General features: G+C 25.3%; 5 protein-coding genes across 5 annotated transcripts; 2 read left to right on the forward strand and 3 right to left on the reverse strand.

Moving 5' to 3' along the window:
- Nucleotides 1-3062: 3062 nt before the first annotated feature.
- On the reverse strand, nt 3063-4746 carry LOC122856510 (Bardet-Biedl syndrome 1 protein homolog). The gene is made up of 2 exons (XM_044158185.1): nt 4684-4746; nt 3063-4503 (listed from the first exon to the last, which is right to left on the reverse strand). The coding sequence occupies exons 1-2, from the start codon at nt 4744-4746 to the stop codon at nt 3142-3144; spliced, it is 1425 nt and encodes a 474-aa protein (XP_044014120.1). The 3' UTR covers nt 3063-3141.
- Nucleotides 4747-5229: 483 nt separating this feature from the next.
- Nucleotides 5230-7319, forward strand: LOC122857987. The gene is made up of 6 exons (XM_044160573.1): nt 5230-5580; nt 5656-5743; nt 5816-5930; nt 5996-6127; nt 6205-6645; nt 6708-7319. Exons 1-6 carry the CDS (start codon nt 5352-5354, stop codon nt 7026-7028), a joined length of 1326 nt encoding a protein of 441 aa, XP_044016508.1. The 5' UTR covers nt 5230-5351; the 3' UTR covers nt 7029-7319.
- An 88-nt stretch (nt 7320-7407) lies between these two features.
- Nucleotides 7408-11944, reverse strand: LOC122857988 (protein dispatched homolog 1). Its single transcript, XM_044160574.1, has 2 exons — nt 11343-11944; nt 7408-11278 (listed from the first exon to the last, which is right to left on the reverse strand). The coding sequence occupies exons 1-2, from the start codon at nt 11478-11480 to the stop codon at nt 7844-7846; spliced, it is 3573 nt and encodes a 1190-aa protein (XP_044016509.1). The 5' UTR covers nt 11481-11944; the 3' UTR covers nt 7408-7843.
- A 65-nt stretch (nt 11945-12009) lies between these two features.
- Nucleotides 12010-14752, reverse strand: LOC122857989 (CWF19-like protein 2). The gene is made up of 3 exons (XM_044160575.1): nt 14481-14752; nt 14216-14410; nt 12010-14130 (listed from the first exon to the last, which is right to left on the reverse strand). Exons 1-3 carry the CDS (start codon nt 14565-14567, stop codon nt 12121-12123), a joined length of 2292 nt encoding a protein of 763 aa, XP_044016510.1. The 5' UTR covers nt 14568-14752; the 3' UTR covers nt 12010-12120.
- A 277-nt stretch (nt 14753-15029) lies between these two features.
- On the forward strand, nt 15030-19497 carry LOC122857990 (baculoviral IAP repeat-containing protein 7-like). Its single transcript, XM_044160577.1, has 8 exons — nt 15030-16173; nt 16270-16390; nt 16844-17056; nt 17124-17464; nt 17661-17803; nt 17909-18123; nt 18191-18396; nt 19195-19497. The coding sequence occupies exons 1-7, from the start codon at nt 15676-15678 to the stop codon at nt 18379-18381; spliced, it is 1722 nt and encodes a 573-aa protein (XP_044016512.1). The 5' UTR covers nt 15030-15675; the 3' UTR covers nt 18382-18396; nt 19195-19497.
- Nucleotides 19498-19519: the final 22 nt, after the last annotated feature.

Below are 19519 nucleotides of genomic sequence, written 5' to 3' on the forward strand. Positions count from 1 at the left end.
TTCTTGTCCTAAAAATAATTTAAAACTAAAAAAATAATATACTTCTATTATTTATTATCTATAATTAATTATAATAAATAATTTTATATATTTATCAGCTAAGCTATAGTCGGCATTGACAAATAAACTATTCATGTTTAAATGCAGTTCGGTTTAGTTCAGTGCAGTTCAGTTGGTTTAGTACAGCACAGCACTGCAGTTGAACTGGTTGGACACAGTTAAACAGTGTTATATAGACAGCAAAATAAGGTTTTATGTAAATAAGGTTACACACCACGTGACAATCGACTTCATTCCTAAACTAACTTTTTAAACCATCAATTATTTATACGTTAGCTTCATTAGACAATTGTTGTTTCCAGTAAATTTTTCGAATTTATTATTCGACGGTTTATAATATTTTTTTTTTAAGTTAACTGACAATAAAATATGGAGACTAATCTAAATAAAATGGGTATGAAGACGTCTGTGGATTTGAGTCCTACTGAATGGCTTGAAAAATTCATTATAATTTCGAAAGAAGAAGTAAGTATTAAATTATAAATATTATATTTTTGTAGCTACTGTTATTGTTTATTGTTAGTTCAATTAAATATAATAAATTAATTTTTTCTCATACATAGCTTGAGTTATCAAAAAAATCCTCAGATGATAGAGTAATAATATCTATAGAAAATGATGATGATGACGAATATAATGATGATAGTTATTACGATGATGATGATGATGATGATGACGATGATAATGACCATGAACATGATGATGAAAAAAAAATAAAACGAGAAGCACAGTATGATTTGCGTATGATTCACATGGGACCTCTATTTGCTAGTCAACCACGACTCGAAAAAAGTAAGAAAATAACAATACTATAATTTTTAATGATTTGTATTATACTCTAAATATACTAATCAAAATATTTAATTAATTTCTCAGTATGCAAAGATTGGGAGAACCAGTTTCTTCCTTCATGCTTTACAACATATTTATTCAATACAAATGAAATTGATTCAGTTAATGAATTTCATGAAAAAGCAAATGATCTAGAGTACCTAATTAATCTCTGTGGAACTAATTTAACTTGTCTAAATGTAACACAATATCCTATTTCTCAAATAATGCCAATAATCAATGCTAATTGTCCAAATCTTGAGGAGCTTTATTCAGGATTTAAAGAAATAATAAGTCAAGATTTTGAAAATTGTTTTTCCAATATGTGTCACCTTAGACAGCTGACGATTGAATGGCAATGTGAAAATTCAACTCTACCAATGACTTTAGCCAAGTCATTAGAACAAATTGGTGGAACCTTAAAAATTTTAATACTTTCATGTACCATCGATCGAAATGATAAATTCTTACCAGCTTCATTGGCCTCGGTAAGTTTAAATTTTTAATAAATATTATATATGACAATAAAAAATATTATTTAATTTTTAATAAATTATTTATTTATTTTTCAGGTCTTTCCTCGACTAATTGCTCTGAATTGCTTACATATAAATAATTTTGGACTAAGTCAATTATTACTCCAGTCGATAGGTGAAATGAAAAATTTGATTGATCTAAGATTATTGTCTGATTTGCCGAAAAATCATCCAATGTTTGATACAAGAATTAATATGTATCCAATTGGGTATTTGAAAAATCTCGAGAAGTTATTTATTGATTGTGAATATGGTGTTAGAGATGAATTTTTGATTAATCTTTGTAATAATGCTAAAAAATTAACTATTTTACATATACTTGGTACAAATATAACTGATATTGGTATGAGTGCAATTGATAATTTAGAACAATTAGAATCGTTCCAACTTAACTTGAGCAGTAATGATGAAAAAAATGAATTCATTACTGATGAATCACTTCAATGTTTATTTAATCAAAAATTGCGCTCCTTGAATATATCAAATTGCATGAAAATCACTGATAAAGGGGTATTTAAGCTTGTTGAAAATTTACCAAATTTAAGTTCTTTATTTATTAAAAATACAAAGGTAACTCTAAGAGCTGTCGAAAAAGTAGAGAAATTAACAGAACATCGTAAAAATCCACTATATGTATATGAAAATATTGAAAATGTTGATTGACTTTTTTCAAATAATCAGTGGAATCAAATAATTTTTTTTTATTAGTCTAGAGTTGAATATAAATAAAAAAGCTAATATATTAATTTAATAAACAATAATAAAAAATGTCTCAATTAAAATATATTTACTTGGAATTAATTGTTCTAAAAATAATTTTAAATTAATTTTTAAATTATTGTTATCGGTCGAGTCAATTGTTTTGATGCAAAATATAAAAAGTAGATGTCTCTAAACTCCACTTGATTGAGTGAAAAAAAAAAAAATATATATTGTTATTATAATTATTACTGTCAAAGTAAATTGTAAAAAATTAATTTTGCAAATAATATAAAGATTATTAATAATAATGACAGACAGCAAAAGTGATAAAACAAAAATTGACCTTGGTCATTTAGAGGAAGATGATGAATTTGAGGAATTTCCAGCTGAAGGTTAATATAATTTTTATTTTTTAATGTTAAAATTCATTTCACCATCTAACCTCAATTATGCTGATTCATTTGCATTTTATTTATCAAAACAATTTAAATATAAAATTAATTTATCAATAACAAAATAAACTTTTTGATAGAAAATTAAAAAAACTTGTCTCAATCAAAATAAATATAATGAACTTTTTTTGTTTTGTTGAACAAATTAGATTGGACTGGAAAAGACGAGGACAATGAAGACATCAGTGTATGGGAAGACAACTGGGATGATGATGATGTCGAGGATGACTTTAATCAGCAATTAAGGTAAATAAAAATATCAAATTTATAAAACCCAAATAAAAAGCTAAAAAATGCTTCAAAATAACTGATAAAAAATAATTTTTTTTCAGAGCTCAACTCCAAAAACAAGAAAAAACTTCCTCATAATTTTTTCAATAAGCTTCTTAATAATTAAAAAATATAAAAAAAATTTAAAGTTTAATTTAAAATTACATTTCTTTTTTTTTTTAAATAATTATTTCTTTTTTATGCTAAAAAAACAAGCTAAAGTTTTCATGATAAATAAATAAAAATAAATCATCAATTAAAAATAGATAAAATTTATTTACATATACAAATTAAACCTCAATATCAACTTCAGAAATTGGCAATATTAAATGAGTTGTTGTAATTGGTTGTATTTGATTTTTTTTACAAAGTAATATTTGTATTTTTTCATTAACTTGTGATTTTGGTGTTGCCTTGACCATAACAGGAATAGGTATTCCACTTGGTAGCAATGGTAAATCAACAACTCTAGGATTAATATAACATTCAATTGATTTAAATACTAAAAATAATGATGACTCAGTTGTTTCTTCAGCTACATTTGTAACAAGTGTACGTATAATATAAGTTGGACCAAGACCAAGTACACTATTTTCAATAGTAATTGTATTAACATTTAAATTTTTATTATTTTTTAATACTTGTTGAGTTTTTTTAGCAACAGTTAAACGTAATCTTAAAAAAGCTTGTTGAAATGAGCTATGAATTTGTTTAGCCTCACTACGTTCACGTATTGTTTGTTCAACAAATAAACGTGTTTTTTTAGGTACTGAAAAACGTGTTGTATTTGTTTCATTAATAGCTGTTGCACTTATTGAACGTGAACTAAAATTAGCAGTACGTTTTAATATTTTAACAGATAAACCACCAGACATTGTTATCATAGCCATTGCACGTTCTTCTTGTCCCATTCTACCAAATTTAATTGCTGATATTGGATCCATCATTGATATTGTATCAACATGATGTTGTCCATCATAAACAAGTAAACCAATACGTGGTACACTAACAGCAAGAAGTAATAATCCACTTTGTTGTACAGGTAAACTTGTCATATCAAGTGCTAAACCAGGTAATTTAATTTTCCATAATTTTAATCCATTATTTGAATAACCAATAATTGTACCATCCATTATTGCAACAGCAGCTCCATCACATGATAATGTTGTTATTGCAACAGCTGGTGCTAATAATTTTTCCCATAAATTAATTTCACTTTGTCCTTTTTTTATTGATCCAATTCTTGTGTCTCTTGATACAATAAATATTCTACCATCACCAGACCATAAACCAGTACTTGTCATTGAGCATGGTGGCCAGCCAATAAAACATCTGTCTGTCATTGAAAATGATCTTGTATCAAGGACAATCAATTCACCAGACTCAGTGCCAATTAATATACAACTTGATGCTGGATCATTCCATGAATCTTTTCTTATTGTTGATATTGTTGATATTGCATTTATACGAGTCAATGGATCATTTTTATATTTATTTGTAAATTCAACTCTATGATGTTCATCATTTATTGATAAAAATTTTAATGTTCTTGGTGATATAAATGCAGCACCAAGTTCTTTATATAATGATTCTAATTCAGTGTAAAGTGTTGTTACATTTAAATCAATATCTATTCCAGCATTGTACCAAATCTAAAATTAAAAAATATATAGGTATGTAATTTAGGTCATTAATCAAATTAATTGGTCATTCATTTATTTATTGGTCTTCATTTTTTAATGATAATTTATATGGCAAAACAATATTTAAATTTGGTCTCATTCTATTTTTTTAAAATAAATACACATTGTTGTACCAGCAACACAACTCACTGCTGATTTTTGTTCATTATTTTCACAGTAAAAACCAACAACACCACATGGTGGTTCTAGCATACTATGTTCAGTTATTTTATGCCACCGATACAAATTTGTTAAATTTAGCTTTTTTAAATGTTTCAAGTTATCATATTTATTCACTAGATTTGGTATATTTATAATGCCTCACATCATCAAAAATACAAATTAATTATTTATATTAAATGGTAGTGCATTTATTTTTGCACCAGGTTCCCATATTGCATCCAACCAATGAGCCATACTTAATCTTGATGTTATTGGTCTTTCCATTTTTTTTATTTAGATAATTTATTTTCCTAAAAAATTAATATTTATTTATTTATTTTTATTTATTCTATTTGACACTTTTAAATATAAATTTCATTGTTTTGATTGTTGTATCCATGGAATCAATGAACTCACATGTTGATTGTAATTTTATTTGTAAACAAACTGTTACCGACTGTTGTTGTCGTTGGCTCAAGTTTTTATTTACATTAAGTTACTTATTTAGTGAAAAAAAAAAAAAAAATATTCACATCGTGTGTGTGTGAATCAGCGTGGTTTATCAAACACAATAGAAAAATTTAGTTTTATTTTGGTTGTTGTATCTTTCACATCGTGTTAAAATATAAAATTTATTTGTGTAAAAAAAATATAAAATGGCTTTTCATAGACTCACATCGAGTACTCCACTTTCATCATTTAAATACAATGAAAAATCATCACGTAAAAGATGGTTTGAAGATGACAAAGGTCAACCACTTTTTGGCAAAAATTTGTTGGAATATAGAGATGATGATCATGGCAATGCATGGGACGACATTGAAAGTCCTGGTTATTTTGATTTTAATAAACCATCACCAGAATCAATGCCTGATAAATTTTTTGGTGAGTTTAATAAATAATTTTTAATACTATTAATTAAATAAAAATAAACTGCAATATATATTTATCTGTTTTTAGATTTAAAAGAAGAACCAGATAATCCTTCACCATTGAAAAAAGAAGAAATGGTGCTTCCAACAAATGAAGACTTGCTTAATTTAACTGAGTATGTTTTATATTTTTTTAATTTTTATTTGTTTGAGTTAATTTAATTATTGTTTTTTTATTTTTTTTCAAGTACACTGAGTGCTTGTTCAATTTCAATGATTGACAATGAAAAATCCGACATGACAATGTTTACTGATGATTCTTCTATGAACACAACTGTCATTGATCGTACCAGGCACTCTTTGGTAAATATTTAATTTAATTTAAAAAAATAAAAGCTATAAATAATAGAATTTTATGTATTATTTAGGGACCTATGATGATGAAAAAAAATGAGAGTAGTAGCTGTCAAAGAAGACTGTCGACAATTCCATCACCATTTAGTTTTGAATCACGTGAAGTATCAAAACATCAACGTAAACAAGCAAGACAAGCATTCAAGGTACAGCTTGTTTTATAAATTTAATTATTTAAATCAATTTGGTATTGTTTTAAAAAAAACTATGTTGTATTTTACAGGCAGCAATGGAAAAAGAACAACGACCAGTATTTAAAGCAAGACCAGCACCAAAAATAAAGCCAAGAATTCCATTAGTTCCAAAAATACCAAAACTTACAAATACAATTAATAATAAAAATAATACAGACAAACCATTGAATGGTCAAGTTAAAGATAATAATTCGAGCAAAGAAAATCGACCATTGGATCAACCAAAAGCTGGTCCAAGACAAAAATCATATGTTATTGCTTCAAAAATAAATACAAAAATTGATAAACCAGTTTCAAGTGTTAATCAAGTTAATAAAAGTTGTGTATCAGTTGCAAAAGGTAGTACAGAAGTTAGAAAATCAACAATTCCATCTAAAATTCAAGCACCAACAATTAAAAATGAATTTTTAATACCAAAAATTCCAGTAAAAAGTGATAAAATTACTCAAACTACTCTAACTTCTATTCAGGTAATTAAAATAGTTAAAAATTAAAATTATCATATGAAATTAATTATGTAAATTTATTTCAGCAAAAAAATCAAAGACCAATTGTACGTCAAAAAAGTTCAACAACAAAAGCTAAATCTCCAAATCTTTTGACAGCAAAACGTGCAAAGCAAAGACAATTACTTGAAGAACAAGCACGTCAAAGAGAACTTGAACGTGAACAATGTAAAAAAAATAAAATTAAAGAAGAACAAATTCGTCTTAAAGAAGAATCAGCTCGTCTTCGTAAATTAACTGTTCACAAAGCACTTCCATTACCAAAATTTATAAATAATCAATTGACAAAACGACAGCTATCCAATCCACAAATTCCATTAGATGTTAAACGTCGTCGTATAGGATAAATTAAAAATAACAAGTACACTAGAAAATAATAAATATTAATTAATTTATGACGAATTAACCAATGACAAGATGACTTTTTAAAAAATACAATATTAAATAAATGCAGTCATCATAATTTATATATTAATCATTAAAAAATTCATCAAAAATTGCTGCAATAAAATTATGTTATGTTTGTTAATAAAAAAATGATTTTATATATGGAAAAAAAATAATAATAATGTTGAACATTTATAATATAAATTTAATTTATCATCAATAAAAATAAATGGTTATTTATTCAAAGAAAATAACTGTTGTAATTTTATTTTTTAAATATAAAATATTAATGAAATTAGAATTTAATTATTAGGTAATTATTAACACATACTTAAATAATTATTATTAATTATTTATTTAAATATCAGTCTGTAAATATTACAATACAAGTTGTTACAATAATTATTTATAACGAGAATAAATTTCAATATGATTTGTTTTTTTTTTAACATCAAATTACAGCCATCATTGCGTCGATATAGCATTCATCATTAATATTAATATCATTTAATTAACAGTTAAATTATCTTTTTAAAAAAAAGTGCAAATTAAATATTTAATCAAAAATATTAATAACATTAAATTGGCACATTTTTTCATCTAATCAATTATTTGAAAAAAAATAAAAATTTATATATAAAAATAAAAATTAAATTAAGTACTTATTAAAAAAATAATATACAATTAATTATTTTTTACAAAATTAATATTACATTTTCATTGTCAAGATTGTTGAGTTTTTAATTTGTTTTTTTTTTTTCATGAAAAAATGATTTTATTTACGTCGATTATTTGTGTTATCAGTCTGGTTTTTTTCAATATATATTAATGGTGAGCTTGGTGATGGTGGTATTGATTCAATAAGTCTATTATTTGTTCCAAGTATATCAATATCAGTACAGTGCATTTGACAAACAGTACTTGATGTACTCAATGTTGATTCAGAAAACATATTGCCACTACGTCCATTACCTTTTCTCCAGTTAATTTTATTACTACTACTACAACCATCACCATTATCATCTTCGTCATCATCATCCTCATCTTCATTGTGATTATTATTATCATCATCTTCATCTTCATTATCATCGTCATCATCATTATCATGAACAACACCAGCATTGCCCCATTTAATATTAAAACAACGACATATATTTTGTATATTTGGATAATGAAATTGTGCAAATTTTGTTGATGGACCAATAACTGATAATAATGGGCAGAAAAAAAATGTTGCATATAACCAACTTATTGCCATAACAAGTATCATAAATATTGCAATTTGTATATATGGCAATACTTGTGATGGCAACATAAGTGCACCAGAAACACCACTTGTTATTGCAGCCATTAGCGTTGGTCCACCCATTTGTCCCAATGATAATTTAACACGTTTTATTTTACATTTACTATGACAAACACGATATGCAACACCATAATGTAAACTAAAATCAACAGCAAGACCAATTGCTGTTGATACAACAACACTTTCAAGTACATTTAAACGCCAACCAAGTAAAACAAGTGTACCAACAGTTACAAGTATTGCACCACCAATTGATAATATTGCATAAAAACTAACTAATAAATTAAGTGTTACAAGTGTTAATACAATAAATGCTAATATCATTGACATAACAAATGCATATATTGTACCTTCATAAAGAGTTTTTTGTAGCTCATAAAAATCAAGAGGACTAACAAACCAACCATTTTTCATACCACTTGGTGCTGTACGTAATTGTTGATTCATCCATTTTTCAACTTGTTTATAAAATTGATTCATTTCAGTAAATGATAATGTCATTGAATAATTACTATCATATTCAACAATTAATGCCATTATTTTTGGTAATGGCATTGTTGGAATTGTTGTATTTATTGTATTATTAAAAATTGGTGATTGTTTGAGATATTTAATACCACCATAAACACCATTACGTTTCCATAAATCACTTGGTGTTCTATAAAGATCAAGTGATGCTTCAGCAACACATTTACGAAATACAGATGGTGAATATGGATAACTACTTGATTCACAACATGGTGCATGTGTTGAATTTGGATCCATAATATTTTCACATCTACGTTTCATCCATGTACGAAATGATTCAATAAAACAATTTGGTATTAATAAACCTATTGTGTCATGATAAAATGGCTGTGTTCTTAAATTTTGACAAAATTGTTGTAACCACATTTGTGATTTTTTATTTGTTATATCAAATGTTGGATCATATTCAATTGTTCCTCTTGATGATGGATCTAAAAAATAACCATTGTCAATTGGTTTAATACCCCATACAAAACGTAATGGTAATAATGGACCATCATTACCAAATTCAATTCGTTCAAAATAAAAATTTTTTCCATATTGTAAATCGTATTTTTCAAATTTATGATTTTTATCAAAATATTGAAAATTTGGAGTATCTGGTAAACGTAAACCAGGATATTTAAATACAATAAAACCAAATAATATTGTTGTTCCACCAAATAATAATAACCATAACCATCGTAATTTAATAACAATATTACTTAATATTTTACCAAAATATATTGATGATTTTTCAATTAATAATTTATTTGGTTTTATAAATTTTCTAACAATAATATTTGCTGGTGATAATATATTAAATTTTAATTTTTCAGCAACAACAATACTTGCTGGTAGCCATGTTATCATTAAAAAAAAATTAGCAATAACAGTCATACCAGAAAATAAACTAAAACAATTAATTGCCGTAACATTACTAACAATTGATGCAAAAAATGCAACAGCTGTTGTTAATGATGTTACAAGCATTGATGGTACAGCATGTTTTAATGTTTCTTGTACAAGACGTGTCAAGCCAATGCTATTATTATTATTTTTAATATATTTTTTTTTTTGTATTTCCCATACTTTGCAAAATATAAATGCATCATCTGATCCAATACCAACAGCAACAACAACAGCAAGAAGATTCATAAATGGAAAAAATTTAATATCAAGTACAATTGTATAAACACAATATGATATACCAAGACTAAATATAACAGCCATTATTGTTGATATTGTTAATATTATTGAACCAGTATATATCCATATACAAATTGTTACAAATAAAAAACCAAATATTAATAAAAATGAATCAGCAATTAATAAACGATCAAATAAAGTACTTTTTAATCCAAATTCCATGGCTAATACTTTAATATTACCATATGATAAATCAGCATTATCATCAATGTTATTATAAAAATCAAGTGTTTTTGAACTTGCTGCTATTGGTAGCATAATCATAGCATATTTTAATGTTGAATTTGATGCATTTATTTGTGTATTACGTGATATAAAATTTGTATCAAGTAAATAATGTAATAAATGATATGGTGCATTGTGTGTCCAACATTCTGGTGGTACTTGTTTACGACAATTTAAATCTTCAGCACAATCTGATGTTAAATGATTATTACGATAATAATATGAACAACGTTTTAATAATTCTTCAATTTTTAATAAATCTGTATCAGTTACACCAAGGCATGATGTACGATTTGATAAAAATGCAACATAATTTGCTGGTGACCAACTGTTGCAACATTTACCATCATCATTATCATGTTTATTTAATTTTCTTTCACAATTTAATGTAAAATATTTATTTTTACGTAACATTGCATCAATATGACACTGTGCTAATACACCCTCTAATGACCATAAATTTTTATCATCATTATCTGTACCAATGACAACTCTTGCATAATTACTATTTGGTGAATTACAAAAATATACATCATCAAGATGATTTGTTTTATGCTCATTTATATTTACAATTGTATTTTTGTTGTTTAATTTTATCAACTCTTCCCACTGATCACTATTTTCAATATTATTTGTTTTTTCATCATCATCATCGTCACCGTCATCGTCATCCTCATCATTGTCATTACTATTATTTATTATTATTGATGTCGTTGTTGTTGACGTTGTTGTTGTTGTATGTTTATTAAATTTTTTTTTATTCTTAGGCTTTTTACGAATAACACCTGGTATTTTTTTAGTCAAATTAAATGGTTCTGTTGTATTTTGACTTGTTGATTCAACAAGATAATTATAATATTCAATAGGATTGTCTGTTAAATCACCTTTTGCACCAGTTGCTAACATTAAATTATCCCAAGATATTATTCGTCCAGCTAAATCTGTTCCACGTGCTTCAAAACCCTATTGATATTAAATATTTAATTAAATTTTTGTACAAATATTTTTAGATAATTTATTAACTTACCAATTGGGGAGTTGAAAAATCAGGAAAATTTGTTGTTATAAATGGTAAAATAAGACATGTTGATGAAAATATAAACACTGATGATAATATGACATATGGATGATGGGCAATTGCCCATGAACACCACCAAATTTTCATAATTAATATATTATTTTTCAATCAACTGACAAACATTTCACGAATAAAATTATAAACAACTCATATATTATTAAATTTATCATCACTGATTAATTAAAAACTTTTAAATTTGTCATTTTTTAAAATAATAACACAGCTTAAATTAATTAACTAATTATTATTATTTTTTTTTGTTTTAATTTATAAAAGAGATTTTATAATATTGAAGAGATGAAGAAATTTTATTGTATTATTATTAAACTTGGACCAAACTTTGGACTAATCTATGTGTATATTTTTTTATTTTTTGGGGAAGCTTGGTGATGTTTAATGTGACGCCATTTGTGGATGCTGCCAGATGAAATTTTTGTGATATAGGTCAGTATTATTTACATCTGTTTGAAACACCTGAGCAGACTATACCAAACAGGTTGATGAAAATATCATCTCAAAAAAATACTCAAACAATTGTCTAGGTTTTTTTTTTAAATACTTAATTTTAAATAATTTTTTAGTAAACAAAAAGATAAAAAAAAATAAAAAAAACACATTTTTAAATCAATGATAGAAATATTTATTTAAATATTATTAAATTGTTAATAATAATATAACAATTTTCATACCTTTTGTTATTTATTCAAATATTATTGTACAAATTATATTACGTTGTAGTAAAATCATATTTTTTCCATTTTTCACCAAATTCAATAACTTTTTTTCTCTGTTGATCAAAAGTTTGTCGTTTTGGTCTTCTCCACATTGCCGAATCAAGATCCAGCATACCACCAATAATTTCTTGTGCAAAATTAATTGGAAATAACATTTCATCTTCAATGACATGAGCAAAACCACCATAATTACCAAAATCAACCATAAAATATGGTAAACCTTTTGGAATTGATGATCTAATATCTTTTTTACTTAAATCAACAACTTTCTTATTTGTCGACCATTCTGTTTCACATTCTAGCAAGGCTTTTTTAAAATACATTGGTGCCATTGATCCAACATCTTCTGGTAACGATACACAAATCATTTGCATATGTGGAAAACGTTTTAATCCCATTGATATTTCAAAAAATACTGGGCATTCATTATTGTCAGTAAACATTTTAGTTAATGATGTTTTAAATAATTTTAATTCATCATAAAAATCTTCATCAAGTTGTGTTTGACATGCTACATGATGGATTGGTGATATAATACAATGTCCAGGTGTCAATGACTCATGTGATGGCAAACTAACATACATTTTATTTCCCATTGCAACAATTAAATGTTTAAGCATTTTTTTACTATCAAAACATGAATAACAATTATCTAAACTTTTTTCAATCTTTTTGTGCTCATTAATGGCTTTCATTTTATCACGTAAATCATTTTTAGAATCATTGCTTTCTTTTGTTATATTTAATTCAAATAATTCATCCATATCCATATTTTTTGATGCCATTTTAACAAATACAGCTTCATCATTGTTTGATGATGATTCACCTTTTTCTTTAACAAATAGATCTTTAAGATTATACTTGTCATCATCAGCATAATGACGTACACGTTCACCAGATTCATGTGTTGATACTTTTTTAGTTTTTCTTCGACCACCTTGTGGCTCTTGATATTTTGAACGTTGTTCAAGTGGTCTTGTCATTCCTTTAGCATCAGTTAATGTTAAAATTACATTTTCTTCTGATTTATTATCTACTCTTCTTGCTACAGCTATTTGTGGATTTTTTAATTTTAATTCACGTGCATTATCTAGCTTTTCTTTTAATTCCATTGCTAGTTTTTCATCACCACGAAGTTCAGCTTTTATTACAGCAGCACCAAGTTTATTTAATTCATCTTCAGATAGAATTTTAATGTCATTTGATTTTGTTGGTTCTTCTTCTTTTTCTTTTTCTGATTCTGATGATGATGATGATGGTGATGAACGTTTGTCTTTTGTTTTTTTTATACTCTCGTATGAAGTTATTGGAACTTCTTTGACATTATTATCTTGATTGTCAATTGGTTTAGGCTTTTGCCAATTTTTTCTTGATGAAGATGAAGAAGATTTCGAGTAATAATTTGAACTAGAATCATTATTATCAGTTGGTTTTTTAAATGATAATTTTTTTTCACTACTAAAGTCAGAATGTTTATAATTATTGTGATAATTTTGTCTTGAACGATCACGACTTCTAGATCTTGATCTTGATCTTCTTCTTCTTTTGTCATAATCATAATTTCTTCTAGATGAATAATCATTTGATGAACTTCTTGAATTTATTTCAGCTTCTTCAATCATTGATTTTATTTTATCCAAAGAACCCCATCTTACTTCAGCAATTTCTTCAAGTGTTTTTCCCTCTTCCATTGCTTGTTCTCGAGCACGTTGGAGACTTTTTTTTAACCAAGCTGGATCCATAGTTGGTTTATTTGGTTTTTTTATTGCATCCTCAGGTAAACCTGCTCCATCATTTTTCCAATATGGATTTAATTTACGTATATTGTGTCCTGGATTATCTAAAGTATCTTTTTTTTCATCAGTTTTTTTGTTTTTTTTTTCTCTTGATGAACAAGCAAATGCACTTGATAAATTCATCCATTCTTCTCTTTCCAATGGTTTACTTTGTTCTTTACTTGATGATTTTTCAACCCATTCTTCTTTTTCATCTTCTGATGAACTCTAAAACAAAAAAAAACAATCAATTATTTATTTTAAAAATTACTTGAAATATTTTTATAAAGATTTTATATTTTTTTTTACTAACATCACTTGATGAACTTGATGTACTTCTTTTACGTTTTCTTTTTTTTGTTTTTTTCTTCTTTTTATCTTTTTTTTTCTTTTTCTTTGATTTATCAGATGACAATTTTTCTTCAACTGATGGCAACATCCATTTGTCATCACCTCTTTGTCTAGATCTTTCAGCTTTTGCTTCTTTTATTCTATATTTTTCTTCAGCCTAAAACATCATTAAAAAAATAACTTATTAATAGCAACAAAAAAAGTTATATTTTACTCAACAATTTTACCTCAGCTAATATTCTTTCACGAGCTCGTCTGAGATTTTCTCGTTCAGCATCTTTAACTCTTGAACTTTCAAATTCAATCAATGACATTTTCCTTTTTTTAATTAAATAAATTAAAAAATTAATAAACTTTACAGAATTTTATCTGTAAACATCAAAATATTTTGATGTTTGTCAACAAATTATTATTTATTAGGTTATATTGATAAATCACAGGTAAAGCTAGATGATTATTTTTTTGATCATGTGATAAGCGTCCATTTTCTAATTATAAAAAATTTAAAAAACCATTTTTCTTATTTTACAATTAATTATTAATATAATTTTGACATAATAAAATGATAATTATTTAATAATTAAAATTACTTCAATGACATTTTTTAAATTAATATTCAAATTAACGGTAAAACTTTGATTAAAATTTTGACAGTTGATTAGAAAAAATGGCTGCGCATTATTTTTTTTTTCCATTAGATTAGAACAGATTAGAATATCTATTTTACATTAAAATTCTAATCTAAATTAATAACTCTTCAATGAAAATACTCAAATTAATGAATAAAAAAAAATAATTTGACAGAAAAAATTAAGCATACACAATATTAGGCTTTTCTATTTTTTTTTTTAAATTCTATTTGACATAATAATAAAAAAAATAATATTACACAATATTGTGTATGTGTATTGTGTACCAACTGTTTATATCAGGGTCACAAGGCTCTAGAGTATTTGACAAGTAAAATAACAGTGATCAAAATTAAATTAAAAAACAACAAATAAGTTAAAAAATTCAAAAAGAAGTCATAAAACAACAATTAAATAAATCATTGTTGTTTTATTTGTTAATGTCAAAATGCATCAATTAGAATTGTGTCAAATACAGTGTCATATCATAACCCTGATTTGACATATGATCCATCTTTGTTTACATTTCCATAAAAAGAAAATAAATAAACAAAAAAAAAAGAAAATTATATTATTATTTAAATAAAGTTTAACAAAGTGATAGCAAATCATTCCTAAATAATAGATAAAAAAAAATATAAATAAATGTTAAATTATTGTAAATGAATGAGTTGATATAAAAAAAAAATATTTAAAGATGAATATTTAATGCTAGTCTAGAGTACAAAAAATCAATATAAAAAATTAAATAATAAAACAAGTATTATTAATTATATTTTGTTAAATAATAATCATGAATATCGAAGAAAATCGATTAAGAACATTTACAGAATGGCCAGAAAATGCTCCTGTAAATCCATCAAGAATAGCAAGAGGTGGATTTTATTATACTGGTAACGGAATGAATGTCCAATGTTTTCTTTGTGGTACAATAATATCAGATTGGAATTATGGTGATCAAGTTATGATAAGACACAGACAATCACAGCCAAATTGTCCATTTGTATTGAATTCAAATAACACATGCAATATACCATTAATTGATAATACAAATTCACCATCATCATCAACATCAACATCTTCAACAAATTTATTATCAAATGGTGGAATTAGTCAAACATTATTAAGACCAAGAAGATCACCAGGTGTTGTACACAGTCAAAATCCAAGAATTGAATTTGGTAATTTTTCACAAAGACTCAGATCATTTGATCGATGGCCAACTACATCATCAGTTACACCAGAACATCTTGCTCGTGCTGGTTTTTATTATCTTCAACATGAAAATATGGTAATCATTTAATATAAATTAACAACAATTATCATTGTTATTTAATTGTCCTTGAATATATTAATTTTTGTTAATTTAATTTTTATAAAATTAAAGGTCGAGTGTGCATTTTGTGGTGGTATATTAACAAAATGGGAACCAGGTGATAATCCTGATGATAAACACAGATCAATATTTCCAGATTGTGATTTTTATTCACATCAAGAATCAAGTTCAGGTAATTTATATTATTAATTTATTTAATTTACAAAAAAAAAAAACAAATCATATATATTTTTATTTGATTATTTGATCTTGAATAACAACCTTGTAGAAATAAAAATATTTAAACAACTTGATATTTAGAATTATTATAATATTACTATATACATATAGTAATAATCTAAATATAAAATTATTTGTTGGCAGTCTTTTTTTCATAGTCAAAACGCACGCTCATTTTGACACTCAGTTTTAAATATTAATTAATTTTTTTTTTTATTTACAAATTTTATTATCAATTATTAATGGGATCAGGTTTTTATTTTACATCATTTTTTATCAATAACTAATATTATTAACATAAAAAATAATATTAAAATTACTTTGTGATTTGCAAGAAAATATTTGCATAATAAAAACGTAATAGTTTCAATTTTTTATCAATAAAATTCAATTTTTTTTTTTTTAGCTCTTACAACAGAAAAAGAAGAATTACTGGGTAATGTTAAATTATTATCTAGTACAAATTCTGATCTTAGTAAATTGGGTATACAACGACATACAGCACCAAAACAACCAAAACATGCAACTTATGAAGGTAGACTACGTACATTCCAAAAATGGCCAGAAAATTTACGACAAACACCAGAAATGTTGGCAATTGCTGGATTTTATTATGTTGGTATGTTATCTCTTATCTATTTAAATTAAATTAGTGTACAAAATAATTAATTTAATAATATTACAAGGATCGGGTGATCAAGTAAGATGTTTTCATTGCGATGGTGGTCTTCATAATTGGGAAATTGATGATGATCCATGGACTGAGCATGCAAGATGGTTTAGTACATGTCCATTTGTTGGGATGGTTAGAGGACAAGAATTTATAAATCATTGTATTGATAATCGGCCACCTTTAGATCCATTAATATTCATTGGTGTACCTGAAGATGGTGAGGATATACCTGGCTCAGCAACAACAACAACAACATCAGCATCATCACAACAACAAATGACAAATTCAACAATAAGAAATCGTGAAGTTACTGATGCTGATGTTGAACAATTATTACATTCAGAACCTGCTTTGGTAAGATTTATTACCTTACCAAATATGTTTAATATAAATAATTCTTAGATCATATTTATATTTAGATTATTGTCATTTTTTAAAAATATATACATAAATGGATAAAAATTATTATTATAATTTAACCATGAAATATAATTTTTTGTAATATATCAATCGATTGATTGAAAGGGTAATTCAATTGATCCCATTTCAGGCTGCATTGCAAATTGGTTGGACAGTGGGTAGTGTTAAAATGGCATTGAGACAAAGATTAGAAACTGTGGGAAGTCCGTATACAAATGCAAATCAATTGATGGAACATGTTAGGCATATACAACTTGCCGAAGAAAGCAATGGGTTTGTTTTATCATTGATTTATTTCATAAAATTGATTAAATTATAATTATTTTTATTTAATTTTAAATCAAACGTATATAATGATTTATTTATTTTTTTTTTTAGAATGGATAGCCTTACGGAAACTTCGTCATTGGATCTTGCAAATTTAATGAGCCAAGTTGTTAATGTACAGGGGACAAGTGATAATCAAAATTTTTATGATAATGATACTAGAAGAAAAGTCAATAATGATGGAGAAAAAAAAGATGAACCTGAACATTTAAATAAAGATAAAAGACTTGAAAAAAAAAATGATAATGGCATGACGGATGGTCCACGTAAGTTGATTTATAAATTAATATTTTTGAAAAAAAATTTGTTTATTAATTGTTTGTTATTTATTAGTTTCATTAGAAGAAGAAAATAGAAGATTAAAAGAAGCTAGACTCTGTAAAATTTGCATGGACAGAGAAATATCAGTTGCTTTTTTACCATGTGGACATTTATCAACTTGTGTACATTGTGCACCATCACTTGCTGATTGTCCAATGTGTCGACAAGAAATTCTTGCAACTGTTCGCACATTTCTTGCTTAATTATAAAAATCATAGGTATATCAAATTTAAATTCCTCATTAATTCAATGAAAATTATTAAATAAATTACTCTTAATATTTATTTAACTAAAAAAAAAATAATATATAAAACTAAGATTTTGATCAACTCACTTAGTGTGTGATTTTAAAAAGAAAAATATGGCCTTAGGTACCACCAAAGAATTAATAATTCATGGAATTTATTCTTGTGTTTAGATTTAAAAAAAAAACAACAATTCATCAAGTATTTTCAAGCATAATTAACAATCAGTTACCTGATAAATAAATATATATTTTTTTCTTTATCCCAAGAGCCCAATAATTATATTATTTATAAATATATATATTAAATTTTCAATAATAATAATTTAAATTTGACAAAGAGAAAAAAACAAAAATAAACCGAGCCTTAGTATTTTTGATTAATTTAATTTTTTTGCAATGACATATAATTTTTAATTTATTGAATTTTTATTCCTCGTTCAATGTTGATTGTTAACTTGTTCAATAACAAGTTTTAATACAAAAAAAATAAATAAATAATAATTGTATATAACACTGTTCAATGTTGATTGCAAATTTACTGGAAAAAAAAAAAAAATACAGCAGCAAAATAACATTTTAAAAGTTGTTTTTTATTTTAAAAAAAAATCCCGAATATTTATTTTTTATATTTTATTTGATTGTTAGTCGTTAAAATTTCCCAAAAAAGTTCAAAAAATAAAAGAATAAAATTCTATTAGTCAGCGATGATGAGCAGAGCTAAATTTACGAAAGATAACTTGGGTTTTTTTTTTGTTTTGTTATCTTTTAGGAATAGATAAAGTTTGACATATTATGTGGGTGAAAAACTGATATGTATATGTTTTTTATCAACCGACAAAAACTCCCACCAAGTTTTTTAAAAAATAAATAACTGATAATCGTCCATGTGGAAATAAAGCTGACCAACTCTTTGCGGTTATTTTCAACTTTCTGAATCAGTCTTTTTCAACGGGTATATCAGCAAATAAAATGTTGATGTATCAACATTTTATTTTTTATTAAAAAATGAATTTATTAATAAAAAAATAGACTTATTATTGTTTAAAATTAATAAACAACACATCGACATTATTAATAATCATAATTGATAAAAA

This window comes from Aphidius gifuensis, linkage group LG5, assembly GCF_014905175.1.
Source record: "Aphidius gifuensis isolate YNYX2018 linkage group LG5, ASM1490517v1, whole genome shotgun sequence".
NCBI lineage: Eukaryota > Metazoa > Arthropoda > Insecta > Hymenoptera > Braconidae > Aphidius > Aphidius gifuensis.